This window comes from Acinonyx jubatus, chromosome B2, assembly GCF_027475565.1.
Source record: "Acinonyx jubatus isolate Ajub_Pintada_27869175 chromosome B2, VMU_Ajub_asm_v1.0, whole genome shotgun sequence".
Classification (NCBI taxonomy): domain Eukaryota; kingdom Metazoa; phylum Chordata; class Mammalia; order Carnivora; family Felidae; genus Acinonyx; species Acinonyx jubatus.
Genome location: NC_069385.1, coordinates 113632487 through 113649383, shown reverse-complemented (window position 1 = coordinate 113649383; position 16897 = coordinate 113632487). Strand labels below are relative to the sequence as shown.

General features: G+C 39.9%; 1 protein-coding gene across 5 annotated transcripts in view; it reads left to right on the top strand.

The window, feature by feature from the left end:
• ZFAND3 (zinc finger AN1-type containing 3) overlaps window positions 1-16897 on the top strand; it is a 323061-nt gene that overhangs the window by 275798 nt on the left and 30366 nt on the right. For all 5 annotated transcript variants that reach the window (XM_053222859.1, XM_027057837.2, XM_053222858.1 and 2 more), the window contains one exon: window positions 15257-15424. In XM_053222859.1, the coding sequence (XP_053078834.1) occupies window positions 15257-15424 (168 nt within the window). The remainder of the gene's footprint in view (window positions 1-15256; window positions 15425-16897) is intronic.

The following is a 16897-nucleotide window of genomic DNA, read 5'->3' as shown; positions in this document are numbered from 1 at the left end:
GACTATGTGGGTTCCCATTCCAGTTTCCCAACCACAGGAAGAACTGTTGGACCTCTCTGTGAGCCTCCATTTTCTCCTTTGTAAAAATGACAGATTGAACTGTAGAGTTGTTATGAGGGAAATGAGATAATGCATTTAAAGCACCTGACATAGTGCCTGATAAATGCTTAGTAGGTAGTAGAGATAAGATCAGAAGGTACCTGATGATGAAAGGAGATGGAGGAGAAACTTGAAGGAGGAAAGTAAGAAAGAACTCCCAACTCCAGTAGTCCGGTTAGAAAAAGACATGGAATCGGAAACTGGTAATGAGGGCCCAAAGCCAAGCAGATGGAGAGTAGAGGTCAGTGAGGTCAAGGGAAGAGGGGAGAGCCATTAGCAGCCCCTATTTGAATGGGTGAGGGCTGTGAATGACGGGAAGTCCAGAAAACTCTTTCTTAAGAAAACTGGACATCAGAATTGGGAAAATCAAACTTCTTTTTTGTTCTGTTTTATTTCTGGGCCTAGTTTTAAAAGTAAAATTTTAATATTGTGTGTATTGGTAGAAAGTAATCCTTACAGCGATTTCACAAGCTTGACTTCAAGAAAAAAAAAAAAAAAAAGAAAGAAAGACATTTCTACATCCTGAGCTCTTCTCTAAGCTTTTATATTATAATTGAGAACTCCTTTTCTTTCTGGAGCAAATCTCAATTTAGGAGCCACAGAAGGTTGATAGTTTTCTTGTGGTTAAAATCTTGATGAAAAAGGCTGGCTGTTACATTTAGACCAACAACATGAGAGAACTTTAGCCAATAAATTCACTTCTTTATGATTAAAAATCAGACAGTTTAACCTTGGAAACATTTTTGCCACGGGGGACTTCATATTGTGATTAGTTATCTGAACAACCAAGTGCCTCTGTGGGCTCAAGTTAACCAGCCTCCCACTACATATGTATAATTATTTTTAGTGCATACACACACACTGCTATAAAAGCTTATTTGCCCTTATGCTCCCCGCCGTTCTGAATTCTCTGTTTCATTACCAGTATCCACCTACAGAGTTTCAGAAAACCATTCCCAAGTAGCAGAACCACAACTCTGAATTTTAAATAAACCACATCTCTATTAGCTCAGTGGACAGGGGAATTAGTTGCATGCTATGCATTGCCCACATCCATCCACCCCATCAAAACTTATTAAAAATGTATATACATATATAAGCAAGAAAATGGGGCATTTAACTCAGACTGTGTTAATTTCTGTGTTACTTTAGCAAGGGATAAAGAAAGACAATACAACAGACAGTCTTTTAAGATTTTTACCTTGAATATGGGCCAGTATTTACTTGAAAAAATATATTGAGCACTGCTTTTTTTTTTTTTTTTTTTTTGACAGAATGTTGAACAACTCTTTTCCAAAGATGTTGTTACATTCAAGCTTGAGTTATATGTCCAAATATGCAGGATGACTTTTAAAAGAAAGTTGGGCTGGGAAGGGAATATGTGTAGTACTGATATGAATGGGAGGTGTTAGCTGCAGCAAAGTCTGTTTTTCAACTTGGCATTAACTGATAGTTCCTGTAAGTGACAAGGATTCAGATCTACTTTTTCTTTGGCCTCCTGTTGATAAATCCGTTTCTAGAAGATTAAAATCACATCTTAAGTCTTGGTCATCATCCTTCCTGGAATAGCAGTTGCAGTAATTGATGCAATTGAAAATGGGTCCTTACTGGGATTGGAGGAAGTATAGATTAAGGAAGTGATATGTAAAAGTCTGTGACTGATCATTAAAGTGTACTTAACAGATAAGTGTTGACTTCACTACAAACCTGGAGAAGCATAAGCGTTGACATTACTGTTGATTACCTGCTACAGCCATCTTGCCATGCACTTTCCTATCAGACCTAAGCAGTGTCAACATCTGGGAAAGAATTTGGCAGACACTCTAGCCAGTATGCAAGTATGGCTACCCTGGAATATAGGTGTTTTGGGGTTTTTTTTACACAATTTCAGATTTACAGAAAAGTTACAAGAAAGTCAAATTCTCACTTTATTGTGCCCCCACCTCCCCGTTCCCCAGATTTAACATTTTACCATATGGGCTTTTTCTACCCTCCCCCCTACTGACCTCGTGTGTGTGTGTGTGTGTGTGTGTGTGTGTTCGTTCGTTCGTTCCATATCCCTAACCATTTGAGTAAGGTGCCTTTATTATGCTAAAATCTTCAGTGTGTAATTCTTAAAATACCTTAAAAAAGGTATACATAACCACAGTACAGTTTGCAAAATTGTGAAGTAAACATTGATGTAATATATAATTGATTTTCTAGCATGGACATTATGATCCATAATCTTTCAGTGAAGAGTGGCTGATGAACAAAGTCAATTGAATTGAGGTTAAAATGTTAGGCACTTGATCCTCTCATGTTTCAAATATGGGATAAAGACAATTTTCATAATAATTTTATGCAGACTTCTTTACCTCTAATTTTCCAGCAACTTGTTTTACAAATGAGATTATTTCTTTTTTCTTCATAAGCCACTTTCTTAAGGCAGCTTTCTTCATCCCTCTACATACTTGGTAGGACGTGCATCAACCCTGATACAACCCCGAGTAATGAATACCTAATGGTACTCGTTCAGGAAAATAAATAGACAAAGCTTTCTCTGGGCAAGCTTTGTCATCATATGTTGTGTTCTAACTTTAGGTTCAATTAGCCTCACATCAGAAAGAGTAACAGTGAGGCACAGAAGTATTTATTCATAAACTTAAGGATTTACCCTGGGAGCAGTGAGTCAAAAGACTAGATCTTGGGTGGAAGAAACTGAACGATAGGTAAGAGAGGAGCTGAATTAGGCTGATGCTGAATTAGGCTGATGCTGAATTAGAAACAAAAATGGTTTAAAAACAAATCAGCTATTTAATTTTAGCATCTACTTATACATTCAAGCTGATTTTTTTAAATAACATAATATAAATGTTCAAATATTTTTTTTCCCTTACATTAAACCTGGACCACAGCCCACAAAATGACTGTCTCTCATTGCGAGATCATCATCATTAAGGACTTATTCCCTGTTACAGAGATATTCTTTGTTGTTGTTGTTGAGCACCAGTGGAGTACTAAATATGTCACTTCTGCCCCTGCCCCTAGAGACTTGCGTTATTAGCCAGATGGGCAAAACATTTGGAAAATGTTGGGGAGGGTAGTTAAGCTTCAGAGGAGTGAGATGATGGGCATAGGAATGTTTGACTTTTTGTATGTTTGGTTTTTTTTAAGAACAAGTAAAAAAAATTGAATTAGTGTCTTATTCTTTCCCCTTTTCCCCACCCTACCCCCATACTCAGTGTTTTTCCAAAAAGAACAGCTATTTTCAGTCTTCTGAAAAAAGACTCATGACTTAAGCAAGTCATCCGTGCTTTGGAGACCGAATATGGGGGGGTCTGTTATTACATTATTACTTGAAGACTCCTGACCTGTCCCTTCCCACTAGGCCTCTTCGTATATGATCAACAGTAGAAAGATGCCTGTAGTCACATTACTGTCCAGTTTTGCTCTGAACAGTTGTCTACAGTTAACCCTTGAAAAACACAGGGGTTGGGGCACTGTCCCCGCGTCTCCCTGCACAGTTGACAATCCACATATAACTTTTTAATCCCCCAAAACTTGACTAATAGCCTGCTATTGACCAGAAGAAGCTGTGCCAATAATATAAACAGTCTATTGATAATATATTTTGTATATGTATTAAATACTATATTCTTACAATAAAGCTAGAGAAAAGAAAATGTTATTAAGAAAATCATAAGGAAAAAGTACGTTTACATTACTGTACTGTATCCAAAAAAAATCTGCATATTAGTAGACCCACTTTAAAGTAGTTTAACTTGTGTTAAGGGTCAACTGTAGTTTTTTAAGGTATAATTTGAAAATTTCTAGGCTTCATATAACTGCAGAGTAAGTAGAAGACTTAATCTGTATTTTTAGGCAGTTTAACTTCTAAATGAGTGTTCTAGGAAACTGGATGAAAACAGTATGCCTGCCTTACACATAGTTGTAGGATGGTAAATCTGGATATATAGATAATTCATGGATTCTCTCAAATTTCCTTTCTTTGGATAAATGAAAATAAACTGTGGCTGATCTTAGTTTTCTAGAAATATTGGAAAAGATAGTAGAACAGAAGTTCAAGACCAGTCTTAGCACTTTGAGAGTCTTAAAACCCTCATGGTAACGGACCTAGATTTGTGGTCAAGAAACAGAAGTAAGGGGACTTGGGCATGTGACCTTTTGAGAGGTCTGTCTTTCTCATGGGTTTCTTAATCTTGCTTCTCTCTCTGTCTAACCTGAATAGTGTTAACCTTATTCTGTACTCTGTTGATGCTATAAATGTAATATTTTTAAAAAATCAATGCTTTGTAATGTTGTTGAACTCTAAAATTCCCAAGCACGTTATAAGAAGGAAAGATTGTATACTGCGGGTAATTTGTCAGTTAAAATAAGTAACTGAAAAATCTGTGGGGAAAAGTAATATGGTTTAGATGGGCAGGCAGGACAGGTGTTGCTGATGGAGAAGCTAAAACAAGGAAGTGGTACCAGGCCAGTATCAGCTACAAAGAAAGACTGCTGTGTTGCTGGTGTGACAGGCTAGGCTCCACTGACCAAGTGGTGCCTCTGTAGACTGTAGCTCCTGGGGATACCCTTTAAGTAAATAGTGCAGTAGGAATGGCATTTAACAAACAAGGATGGTGGCTGCGGTTTTTGCTGTGAACCCAGGAGTGGTTTATGGGCTACCCACCCTCATCAGTGCCTTTTTAAAGAGACCTGGTGTATGACCTGTAGGAAGGAGTCAAGGTGGTGGAGAAGAGGAAGCTTTGACTTCTGGGGCTCATAAAAAGGCAAAAAAGCACGTTTTACTTTTTCTGACTGTTAAATAAAATTTCAAATGAAAATAACTGACTTTTGCTGTTAGGGGCACAGTATTTTTTTATATCATCCTATAATAATCTGTAAAGAAACTTTTGTGGACAGATTCCTGAAAATAACAGAGAAAATTAAAAATGAAGCTCATTTTGTGTAAACTAAATGCTGTAAGTCTAGTCCACAGAAATTCGGAAAGTTTGCGGGAATGGGAAGAAAATGGTAGGAGTTAAGTCTTTTTTTTTTTTTTTTTTGAAAGTTTGCTTATTTATTTTGAGAATGTGTGCAGCATGTGTGGGGGGAGGGGGGGGCAGAGAGGGAGTGAAAGAGAAAATCCCAAGCAGGCTTCATATTGTCAGCATGGAGTCCAAGGTGGAACTCTGCCCACAAATTGCGAGATCATGACCTGAGCCGAAATCAGGAATCAGGTGCTTAACTGACTGAGCCTCCCAGGTGCCCCAGGAGTAAGTCTTTTAAATCATATTCTAAGAGCAGAAGACAAGTAGGATTATTCAGCGGAGATGTATTTTAGAGAAATTGTACCATTTTATTTGGGTAAGAAGATTCTAGGTGGAACCAAAAGGGTCTCTTGTTTTCCTTCCCATACTTTGCTTAGGATCTGCTTCCCCCTCACCCCTAGACAGCTGGGTCTTTGTATACATAGGAGGTGGTAGAAACTAGTCTTTGCAGTTAGGTATTTTCATGGAAGAGCAGAAGCAGAGTGTTGAAGTGTAATAACCATTGGAGACAGGATAGCTAAGTGGTTAAGAGCAAGGACTCTAGGACACACACACCCTGGGTTCAAATTCTAACTCTTCTTACCAGCTTTGTGTGATCCTTGGCAATTCACTTAACCCATGCCTCAGTTTCCTCGTCTTAAAATATGGGTAATAATAGCACTCTCCATATAGCCTTGTTACAAAAGCTAAAAGAGCTAATATATGTGCAGTAATTAGTCTTCCCATGGCTTCCTTTTCCCGCTGGTTCCCTTCCCACCGTTTCAATTACCCACAGTCGGCTGCAGTCCAGAAGCAGATGATTCTACTTCTGACATATCAGAAAGTCAGTAGTAGCCTAAGTCTGCATCATAATGTCTACATCATTCATCTCCCTTCATCTCCTCATGTAGGTATTTTCCCTGTCACGTTATCTCAAGAAGACAAGGGGTGAGTGCAGTATAATTTTGAGAGAAGGGGCCACATTCACATAACTTACCTTACAGTATATTATTATAGTTGTTCTGTTATTGTTGTTAATCTCTTAACTGTGCCTGATTTATAAATTAAACTTTATCATAAGTATGTTTGTATAGAAAAAACATATATAGAGTTTGGTACTATCTGGTTTCAGGCATCCACGGGTATTCTTGGAACATATCCCCTACAGATAAGAGGGAACTACTGTAAAAGCATTTAGGTGCTGTTACAAAATAAGTGCTTTGTGTTAGTACTTATTATTGCACTACTTAATAACTGCAATACTTAACTTAAGGAATCTTAACTTAAGGAAGCTTAACTTAAGGAATCTCTTTTATCATATTCACCTACTGTGGTAGTGGCCTTAGAAATGAGCTTGGACAAAATGTTACTATGTGATTCTGTTTGTCCATATAAATGACATTCTTGAGATGACAAGATTATAGAAATGGAGGGCATATTAATGTTTGCCAAGGGTTGGCAGGGATCAAGAGGGGAACGAGGGAGATGGGTCTGTCTTATAAAAGGGCAACATGAGGGGTCCTTGTGGTGATGGATGTAGTTTGACTATATCCATATGCTATACAGCTCGACTGTATCATTATCAGTGTCCTACTTGTGCTATCATACTGGAGTTTAGTAAGATGTTACCATTGGAGAAAACTGGGTGAAGAGTACATGAGATTTTTCTGCCTTATTTCTTCTAACTACATGTGAACCTATAATTATCTCAAACTAAAATGATTAATGATAAACAGAGAATGGGCTTGGAAGATTCCTGATCAAAGTTGGCAGTTAAAGCCATGCATGTGTCTGAGCCAGACAGAGGCCAATATTGAGGTTAATAAACATGCTGGAAGGAAAAATTTGAACCATTTGGGGCCAAAGAGAGGGGAAAGGTAACAACAGCTTTATTTCCCTAAAACCACTCACTGGTATTCTCCAGTTACCTGTGCTCCTGAGACTGTGAAAGGGTCTATTAGTTGATAGGAAGTTTGGTAAAGAGAAGAAGGTAGATGAACAAGCTGTAAGTTATATGCAGATGGTATTGTGAAAAGCAGGCTCCCCAGAAAAGAATGTGGAGATGACAAAAATGAGCAAAAAAATCCTCTGTCTGCATATATTTAATATAGTTCTTAAGTTCAAGAGGTACCTTTACTGACCTTTCTGTCTTCTGCTTCTTGATCACCCACCCAAAAGAATTTACCATGTCCACATTTTGTGTTCATAGCATTCTGTTCATATACTAATATGTCACTGTGCTATAGGTTTATTTGTATATATGTCTGTCTTTCTGGATTGTGGCCTCCTTGAGGGAAGAGATCACTACCATATGCAGATCTGATTTGCCAGTTCAAAGCCCAGTGCCTGGCACATAGTAGGCACTTGAGAAATAATAATATATGGTCTGTTTGTCATGGCCTTGAACAGAGTGGTCATTAATCTACAGGCTTAAATAAAGTAGAGCAAATAAACTGAGAATGTTACTGTACTTTATGAGATTGTGATTATTTTTGCAAATGAACATCCCTGGGCTTTTGCTGTATATTTTTTAATCTGGTGAAATTTTTCCTTAGGTTTAAAATAACGAAGAATTTTAGAGAGTTGAGTGGTTTAGCAATGAAGAGATGTCTTATAGCAATAATTAACAACAGTGTAGTCCATCATGAGAGGGAGGGCAATCAGGAAAAAGGCCAGGAGGCTATTGGCAAGGAAATAATTGGAGGAATGACTTGTGGCCTGTGGGACCAGCTTTAGTCACAGGGAATGCCATCAGACTATAAGAAATCATGGGCAAAAAAAAAAAAAAAAAGAAATCATGGGCTTAAACACTTGGAGCTAGCTCATCTCCTAATGTTTGCCTGAGCATCCGTCCCTTGTCCAGGCATAGATGAACTATATTCTGATGTCCAGTATGTGGCAAGGGTGCAGTAGAACCCATTAGAGGAAGAACATGCCTCCCCCCACTGCAGCGTGCAGTAGGAACTGGGCTGGTTGACTACCCAGTACTTGCTCTTCTTTACCTGCCCTTGCTTGTGCTGGCCCTGCAGCCATGTGGATTTGTCAGGGACTTGCTGCAAGTTTTAATTTCTGGCCCTGAGTATGTAACAGAGGAGATGTACAATTAAAAATCCCCTTCCTTATAAGTTAAGTTATGCCATTAAAAGGTAGATAAGTAGGTAAAGAATCTAGAATATGGTATGTTCCACAGGAAAACTAACCAGGACTGTTCAAAAGTTTAGGTCATTTGATGGCAGGAACGAACAAATGAAGGAAAACCAACACTTTGAAGGGCATGCTGTCCTAGATTAAAAGAGACTTAGACATAAGATCCAAATGTAACACATGAAACTTGATTGGACATGCCTTTGAGAACAATGAAGATAATTTGGATATGGACTGAATATGAGATGACACTGGGGAATTATTCTTAATGCTCTTAGGTGTGATATTTTGGTCATGGCAGGAAATGCCCTTATTATTTTAGATGTGTGTGTATGAAGTATTTTGATATGTGCAAATTATTTACAGATGGTTTTGGGAGGGGGAAAGCGTAAATATGGAGAGGAGAGATAAAACAGTGTGACAGATTATTAACAATTGTTGAATCTGAATGGAATGTGCACAGGTGTTTGTTGTACTCTGAATTTTTCTACGTGTTTGAAATTTTTCAAAATGAAAAGTTGTGTGAGAGCTGAATGTTTTCCTCCTGAAGTTGGAAACAATGCAAGCATGTCCTCTTTCAACACTCCTATTCAGCATTACTCTAGAAGGCCTAGCCAGCACAGTAGGCAAGAAAAAGAAATAAAAAGGCATGCAGAATAGAAAAGTTGAGGGAAAACTCCTTCCTTTGGAACTATTGGGCTCTGGTACCATGATTTTATTTGATTGTTTTATTTCATGGAGAGCTGCTCTCCCCACAGCCCATTAGCTTCTCCTACTTGATCCATGAACAAATTTATAGTCATTTTTTTCTGGTGTCAAGGTGTGCCATGAAAATCAGCATCCACCTTCCTGTCCAGCAGGAATCAGAGGGGAAGATTGGCTTTGGGGAAGTGAGAAATCTGAGCCCAGTCTTTGAAACATGCCTTTGGGACTTATGGGTGCTCCTCTCCCACTTGGGTACAAATTATCATGACTTACAACTTCCATGTGTTCAGCTGCTCTTAAAGCTGTCTTCTAACCAAAAAAAGTCCCTATGGAAGCAGTTTTCGCAGTGCTATCATGATGACCAAAATGAGGCAACTAGATGATACAATTACCCCCAAGAAGATTTCTGATGTTTTGTATCTTGTGAGCATTTTGAGGACAGAGACCCCAAATATTCAAGTGCACTCCCAGGATAGTCCGCTTTACCGATCAGCTGCCTCAGGTCTCCCAATCTTGTGTTCTCAACAGGGAGGGAAGAGTCAGAGGTCTGCTTTCAGTCTTGAGGTTGTGATGGAGAAGGAGACCACCCTCAGGTATCTCTAATAGCAAAGAGAGAGCCAGAAAAAATAACTAGGGGCAGGGGGCGGGGGTAGGAGTGGAACCGGATGAAGAATAGAGAGATTGATGCTTAGGAATGGTACTTCCAGGCAGTTTGAGAACAACTGACCTTTAAAATGGTTATGATATAAAACATAGCATCTTAAGTATATTTCAAGTTACATTCATCTCCATGTCATATATCATATATAAAAGCATTTCCACAAAATTTTAATAATCCATTCCCACCAAAGACTTGAATTTCTTTCTTTGTCCATGTAATAGCTTTGTAACAGGTGTATATTCCCAAATTGTTCTGAGGCCATTAGGACAGTAAGAAGGGAGGGGGAAATCCCCGTTGGACACCATAGGGAAAAATGTTTAATAGGTCCTAAGGAAGTTTTCTCTCCTGAACTCCTTCAGGAGAGGATGAATTTAATCCCTGCATACACTGAAAGCAAAGCATGAGGAGAAACAGAGAAAGTACCTGCAAAACAGATTTTTAAGGTCTCTTTTATCAGTTTTTCCAGTGAGAATGGTATTTTTCATGGACAGAGGTTTTAGCAGCTTAAGCTCCTTTTAAATGGTCGAAGGAGAGACAGCAGTGATGTGTGAGGTTCATTAATTATTGCTCTTACTGATGTTTGCACAGGCTGTTGGGATCATAAATGTCAATCTGTCAAGAGACTGTGATAGGTTCTAAAAAAACTGATTGAGTGCCTCAAAAGCTGTCATACAGCCTGAGATTAAACAGATTCATCTTTCTTTCTTACAAGTGAGGGAAGGTGTGGGTGAAGCGAATGAGGAAGGCTTCCTTCTCTTTGTTGCCACTTTGCTTCTCCCACTCTCCTGTTCTAAATTGTAGTGTTGGCTTGTACAGAGGGCTAAGAGCCTGCCTGAGACGTCGGAAGGCCACAGTCATGGTTAGCAGCCCCGGGTGTGTGCATGCTGCCAGCTGCACAGTGACGGGAGATTAAGAGAGATTGGGATTCAACTCTGACAGGCCTGACACAATTTATTTGGAAATTTTCAGGAGAGAACATGAGTAATAAAGACAAGAACAGTGACAGTAAGGAACAAATGTGAATTTCTGTCAGAGACAAAACAGAATTTTAAAAGAAGTAACTCTGTTTGTTGTCTCAAGCTTTCCAGTTAAACTGTGTTCCTAAATTGAAAGTCTTACCACTGCTTTCTGCAATTGGCTAAGAAATAGTACAATTAGAAGAATTTCTCTTTTCAGAAGATTGTGTGTTTTTAAAATCTCTGTACTTGTTTCTCTGTCACAAATTAAGCAGTAGTTACCATCAAACCTAAGGAGCTGATAGGTAAAATACTTTGTCTTAAGGTTTTCCTTTTTCATGTAATCACATTACGATTCTTGATCAACCTTTCCTGCAACTTAGAAAATCTGATGTGATATCTTTCTCGTTCTGTTAAACATAGGCAGAGGAAGAGGGGATCTGGTGAGTACCAAGAACTGTGAACCCAGCATGGGAGTGTGGCAGCTCTTGCGTGGGTACATGCAGATTGGATTATGTTCTCGAGAAAAAGCATACTGGAAAAAATGTGCTTTGTTGGCCCTTTATATGAAGGACCTTAATTAGAAGTCACTCTTAACTCCTGGGGTGGAAACAGTTTCTAGCTTGCCACTACAGCTCCTCCTGCTGCTAATGAGCATGCTCCTTGCAAGGACGTGTTTCTTCTGACAGTTAAAGCTGCATGTAAGAGTTATTTCTGTTCACCTTTCTCTCCGCCTTTAACCCTTACTGCCCAAGTTCAGATTGTGCAAGTAGAGTGTTGGGTGTTTTCCGTCATTGTCGAGGAAGTTAAAGATGTCTCAAAGTAACAGGAACGAAATTTTCGAGCAAAAAGTAAATAATCAGAGTTTAATTTATTCAAATATGGACAGTAGATGGGGGTTCCTTTAGTGTTGATCACATTTGGATCTTTTCTGTTAGTCCTTTTTTAATTGACATAAAATTTATAATTGAATAGTTGAATTATTTAGTTCATTATTAAGCAATTAGAATCCTGCCCTGGACATCTGTTTCTCTTATTTAGGCAACTCACCCCATGGCACAAAGTTTCATTAAGTAATTAGCAGAGGAGATGTAAATTTCTTATGCAGACATGATGATGATCTTGTAGACTGCTATTTATTTCATTAGCTACTAATTAAAACACTAAGTTGACTTGTGAAAAAATGTCAAAGAATGGTTTGCTTTGCCAAGAAGTTATATATGACACTGTCACCTTCCTGGATGACAGCATGTGGAGGGTGGTAAACAGTTTAAGAAGGTTTTTCTCCCTCCTTCTTTCTGGCAGGGATCATTAGAGGGCACAGGGATTCCTTTCCATCTAATAGACCATTAGAGTGAAGATTAAGTGGGCATATTCCAGAACATAAAAGTCATGGATTTCTTAGTGTCTTCAGAACAGTTCCTTGATCCTAAAACACACACACACACACACACACACACACACACACACACACACACATATTCTGGTAAACTTTTCATCTGTGTTGGTTTAGAATCATTGAGGACTGCTTCTCGTGGTTCAGACTTTATATACATGGATGCCTTTTGTCTTAGACTTGCACAGATGCCCAGACATTGACTCTTAGAGGACTGACTAGGGCTGAGTGGTGCTCTTTTAGGATGGCCAAGGCAGTGCAGCCAGAAGTGGTCGGCAGCATCAGAAAAGCCGGTTGGGACCTATAATTTCTGCAACATCCCATGCCTCCTGCTTACCCGAACAAATAACCAAGTAGTCTTTTATAAAATGTGGAATGGGAAAAGGAAAGTTTCAGCATGAGATCATGCAAACTTACTCCTTAGTTTTGCTATTGAATGCTTGCTGGTCAGACAAGATAGGGAATCAGAGGAAAAGACAGGCCTCCAACTTTTGAGAGTCCCATCAGGTGGGTTGTTTGGTAATGGCCAACTGATGATTATATAAATGTGAATTCCATTTCCCATTCTTGAGAATCATATGTTAAAAAAGTATTACCTATCACTCCCTTGCTTATCTGCGCATACTTAGCTGTGGACAGCATTGCCATGCTAAAAGAAAAAATGTCTTCTCCTCGTAGCAAAGGTTTGCTTTAGAAATGGAGACGTATGTAGATAGCATGTTTGACAGTTTGGGACAGTGTCATGTGGAAAACACTTTTGAATGTGAACTCTGCATTTCTAGACACAGGCTCGGTTCTGTTAGATAGCAGTGTGAATGAAAGAGGGTTAGGGTCTAAGCAGTCCTCTTTTACATTAGAGATGTGCTGGCATCATGTCAGAGCCCTCTCGATTTTAACAATATTAATAATGCAAAGGCATCAATAGCCTCCATTTCTTGTATGGGCTCCTTTCTCTCTCTTTCCCCACCTCATGCCCCAGCGTTGGGAGATAAGTTCTCATAAAGATGCTTCATATTTAGGACCTTGTCTCAGAACAAGCACCGTTTTTTTTGTTATGACTCTTACTCTAGAATTTTCTCTTCTTGTTACAAAAAAAAAAAAAAGTATCTCTAAATAGGGTTATTAATACAAATTGTGCCATTGCTGGTTTGTGAAAAAGGACCCCCAGGAGAGCACTGCGGCTCATAGGAGGTGAATTCCTTTTGGCTGGCTGCTTTGTAATGATTTACATTTAGATTGTTGCTTGTTGCTGTTGTAGGGGAAGGGACTCTGTCTGTGGCTGCCTCAGTCATCACACCAATTGGGTTTGGACAGCTTCACTCAGCAGAGCTGGGAAATAGGCTGAACTTGCTTTCAATTGTTTTCATCAAAGACCTTGTTTAGTTGGTTTGTATTGGGGGAAAATGTCATGTAGGACTGGAAGAACTAAATGAGATGAAAAATGAAGTTTACAATTACTAAGAATGGTGCGTGCCTTCCATAAGTCAGTGCACAGTGTGGTGGGCTGAGGAGGGTGGGGCAGTGAGCGCTCTCCCATGAAGTGCAGCGTCTTCACACAGAGGGAGGCTGGGGAAAAAGGTACAGACAGCCTCCACTGAAATACATCCAGCAGTCTGCTGCTTCTCACTAGGGCCACTTTAAATAGAAAATGCAACTGCCTAGGACAAGATTCATTCAAGAAATATTTATTGAGTTGTAGGCATGGAAGGCAGATTATGAACAATGCAGGTGAAACCTCCTGCCTTCCAGGAATTTACATCCTCCTAGAGGATTATACTAAAAGGCATAGTGCTATGGAGGAGTAAAAGGCAGGAGTTGGGAGGAGAGGAAGTGCTTGGGAAGGGGGATAAGAGTGGTTTAGATAGGGTGAACAGAGAAGAAGACATCATTGAAAATGTGACTTAAAAGACTTAAAAGAGGTGAGATCCCATGTAGATCTGGGAGAAGAGTGTTTTAGGAGAAGGTGTAAAGGCCCTGAGGTAGGAGACAATAAGGAGGCTACTGTGGATGGAGTAAAGGGAGAGAGCAGCAGATGAGGTGATAGAGCAGAGAGGAGGGCAAATCATGCAGGTGCTTGTGAGGGCGGTCGTAAGTGTTTGAACTTTTACTCTGGGAAGGGGAGCTTTAGAAAGGTTTTGAAGAAGGAAGCGACATGATTCTAACTTGATTTTTAAAAGGATCACTTGGCTGTGGAGAACAGACTGTAGGAGCTTAGGGGTGGGCAGGAGGCCAGTTAAAAAGCTATTATACTAAGCTGGATGTGAGATGGTAATAACTTGGACCAGTGTGGTGTTGGTGGAGGGGTGAGAAGTGGTGGGATCTGGATGTGTTTTGAAGAAAATCGTTTAGGAGACTGTGTTCCAGAGATGGTTTAGCACAAACCCCTTTAGAACCTTGGCAAGAGGTGCATCTTCAGTTTGCAGTGGAGCAAGTCCAAGAATACAGAGTTCCCAAGTGCTCCCCTTTCTTTTGAAGGCAAGAGTTATTCGCAGCCTGCCTATGACAAGAACTTTATTTCATTTTAGTTAACTTTATTAAGGTTCCACAAAACACAAGTTGTCATACAGCATACCTCCCTCCACCTGCCAATTTGGCACCAGCGTTGAGGGTTGTGGTGCAAAGTGCTGCTTCGGTAGCCTCCACAGTGGAGGCCGTGGGATAGCCTGCTTGTGAATAAACGAGGATACTCCTTCATTCTGAATACAGTTGAAATAATTTTCAGCATCAGAACCTGATTCTTGTGTGTTTTGTTACATTTAGGACTAGAAACAGGAGTGTTTTTACTAGAAAAGATTATGGATCACCCATTAAACAGTGGCATTGGGTATAGAATTGTGCTATACATGGTGATATAAAGAAATATTAGATATAGTCTCTTCTCTAATGAATTACAGTCTACTTGAGGCCAAATATCTAAGAAGCAGTAAATAACCAGTACAAGCAGTAAGGCCCAGAGATGGGGTACAGAGAAAGAGAGGATCCCAGTTTGGATGGTCTCCTCAGAGAAACAGCTGGTTTTAAAAACAACAGCATCAGACTGATTTTTGTTAAGTAACCCTGCTCTCCTCTCCTAGCTCAGGCCTCGCTTATTAGAAGTCTGCCCCGAAGGTACATTCTTGTCACAATCTGTGCAGTATAAACCAGGCCAGGCAGAACTGGCTCTTGCTCACACAGGTCCAGTTCCTGGAAAAGGGCAGCAGAAGGCCTGGCAGTACATTAATTAGCTGTGCTTGCCGGGCCAGGCACTAACCCTGACCCCTAAATGTGTTGTTTTGGTCAGATTCACAGTCTGAGAATGAGGCTTCGCCAGTGAAACGGGCACGACTACTGGAGAACACCGAACGACCTGAGGAAACCAGCCGGTCTAAACAGAAGAGTCGACGTCGGTGCTTCCAGTGTCAGACCAAACTGGAGCTGGTGCAGCAGGAATTGGGATCATGCCGCTGTGGTAAGCATCTCCCCCAGTGGCATGATGGAGACTGGTCCTTGACACCCTGGCATAGCTTTGGAAATTATTCCTAAGAGGCTGAAGCCCTTCGTTCTTCTCCTGAGTACTTCCCTGCAAGCTACTGGTTTGGAGATTCATAAAGCAGGAGCAGAGAAGTCTTACTTCTTTTTTTTTTTTTTTTTTAATTTTTTTTTTAACGTTTATTTATTTTTGAGACAGAGAGAGACAAAGCATGAACGGGGGAGGGTCAGAGAGAGGGAGACACAGAATCTGAAACAGGCTCCAGGCTCTGAGCTGTCAGCACAGAGCCTGACGCGGGGCTCGAACTCACGGACCGCGAGATCATGACCTGAGCCGAAGTTGGCCACCCAACTGACTGAGCCACCCAGGCACCCCGAGAAGTCTTACTTCTAAACGCCCTTTATTTCCTCTCACACGTAAAAACAAGGCACAAACATTCCCATTCTTAAATTTATTTCGTTAGAGTTGCATTGTCACTGCTTACTGATTTCAACTTCTCCCCACTACATATTACTCTAGTTCCTATTCATTGATGACTTACTTAGAAATTAACCAAACCAGTGACATTCTGAGATATGTACCATAAAATTCAGTTATTCATTTTGAATGAACATCTTACTACGTATAATAAATGGAAACTCTTTCCCCCCATACCCCTTTTAAATTAAAGTTTGGTTGGAACATTTTCTTTGAATCATAATTCATTGTCAGTTAACCCCTTGAAGTAGCTTTAAAGTAACATTTTCTTCTGTATTATCCAGTGTTATACTAGCTCTTAGAATTGCTGTACAGGGATGTATTTTTAAAATCTTCATGACTACCCACAACGGAACACAACTTAGACCAATTCTTTCTCTCCCTTTGACCACGTACGTGATGTCACAGAGAAGCAGAATTGTGTAGCTGCATTATTTAGGCTGACTTACAGATTTCCTGTTCCTGTTTTTATTTCCTGATTTAAAGCTTTGTTTTATAAAATTGTTCTATGGGACAAGAGCTGTCATCAGGCAGACTTGAAGACCTGGCTCTTGCCTCTGAGTATCTTGTATTCTTTGCCCTAAGGAGTGAGCTTTAGAAGCCTCCCTTCTCCTCTGCGATAGCCATAGATACCCTACAAGTACTGATGCTGGCAGGCAGGACTAGATGGTTCTCTCAGCAGTTAGAAAATTACAGTTACTCATAGTCCTTCATCTTCTGAAGAGGCAGCCATTGCTTCCCTGTGCCTCAGTTATTTACCCTGTTGGAAACCAAAAGGAAAGGTGTACCAGCTTCTCATGGAAACAAAGTCAGAACTCCTGTTGTTATCAAGACCAGGAATCTGTTTGTTGCACGCTCTGGTGTGTGGTACTCAATGAGATTGGAAGTGTATGCTCAACTGCAGAAACAGACACCAGCATGGGAAGTCCAGGTGTCACTGGATGAGTTTTTATTTTTTTAGCTTGGCATTTACTT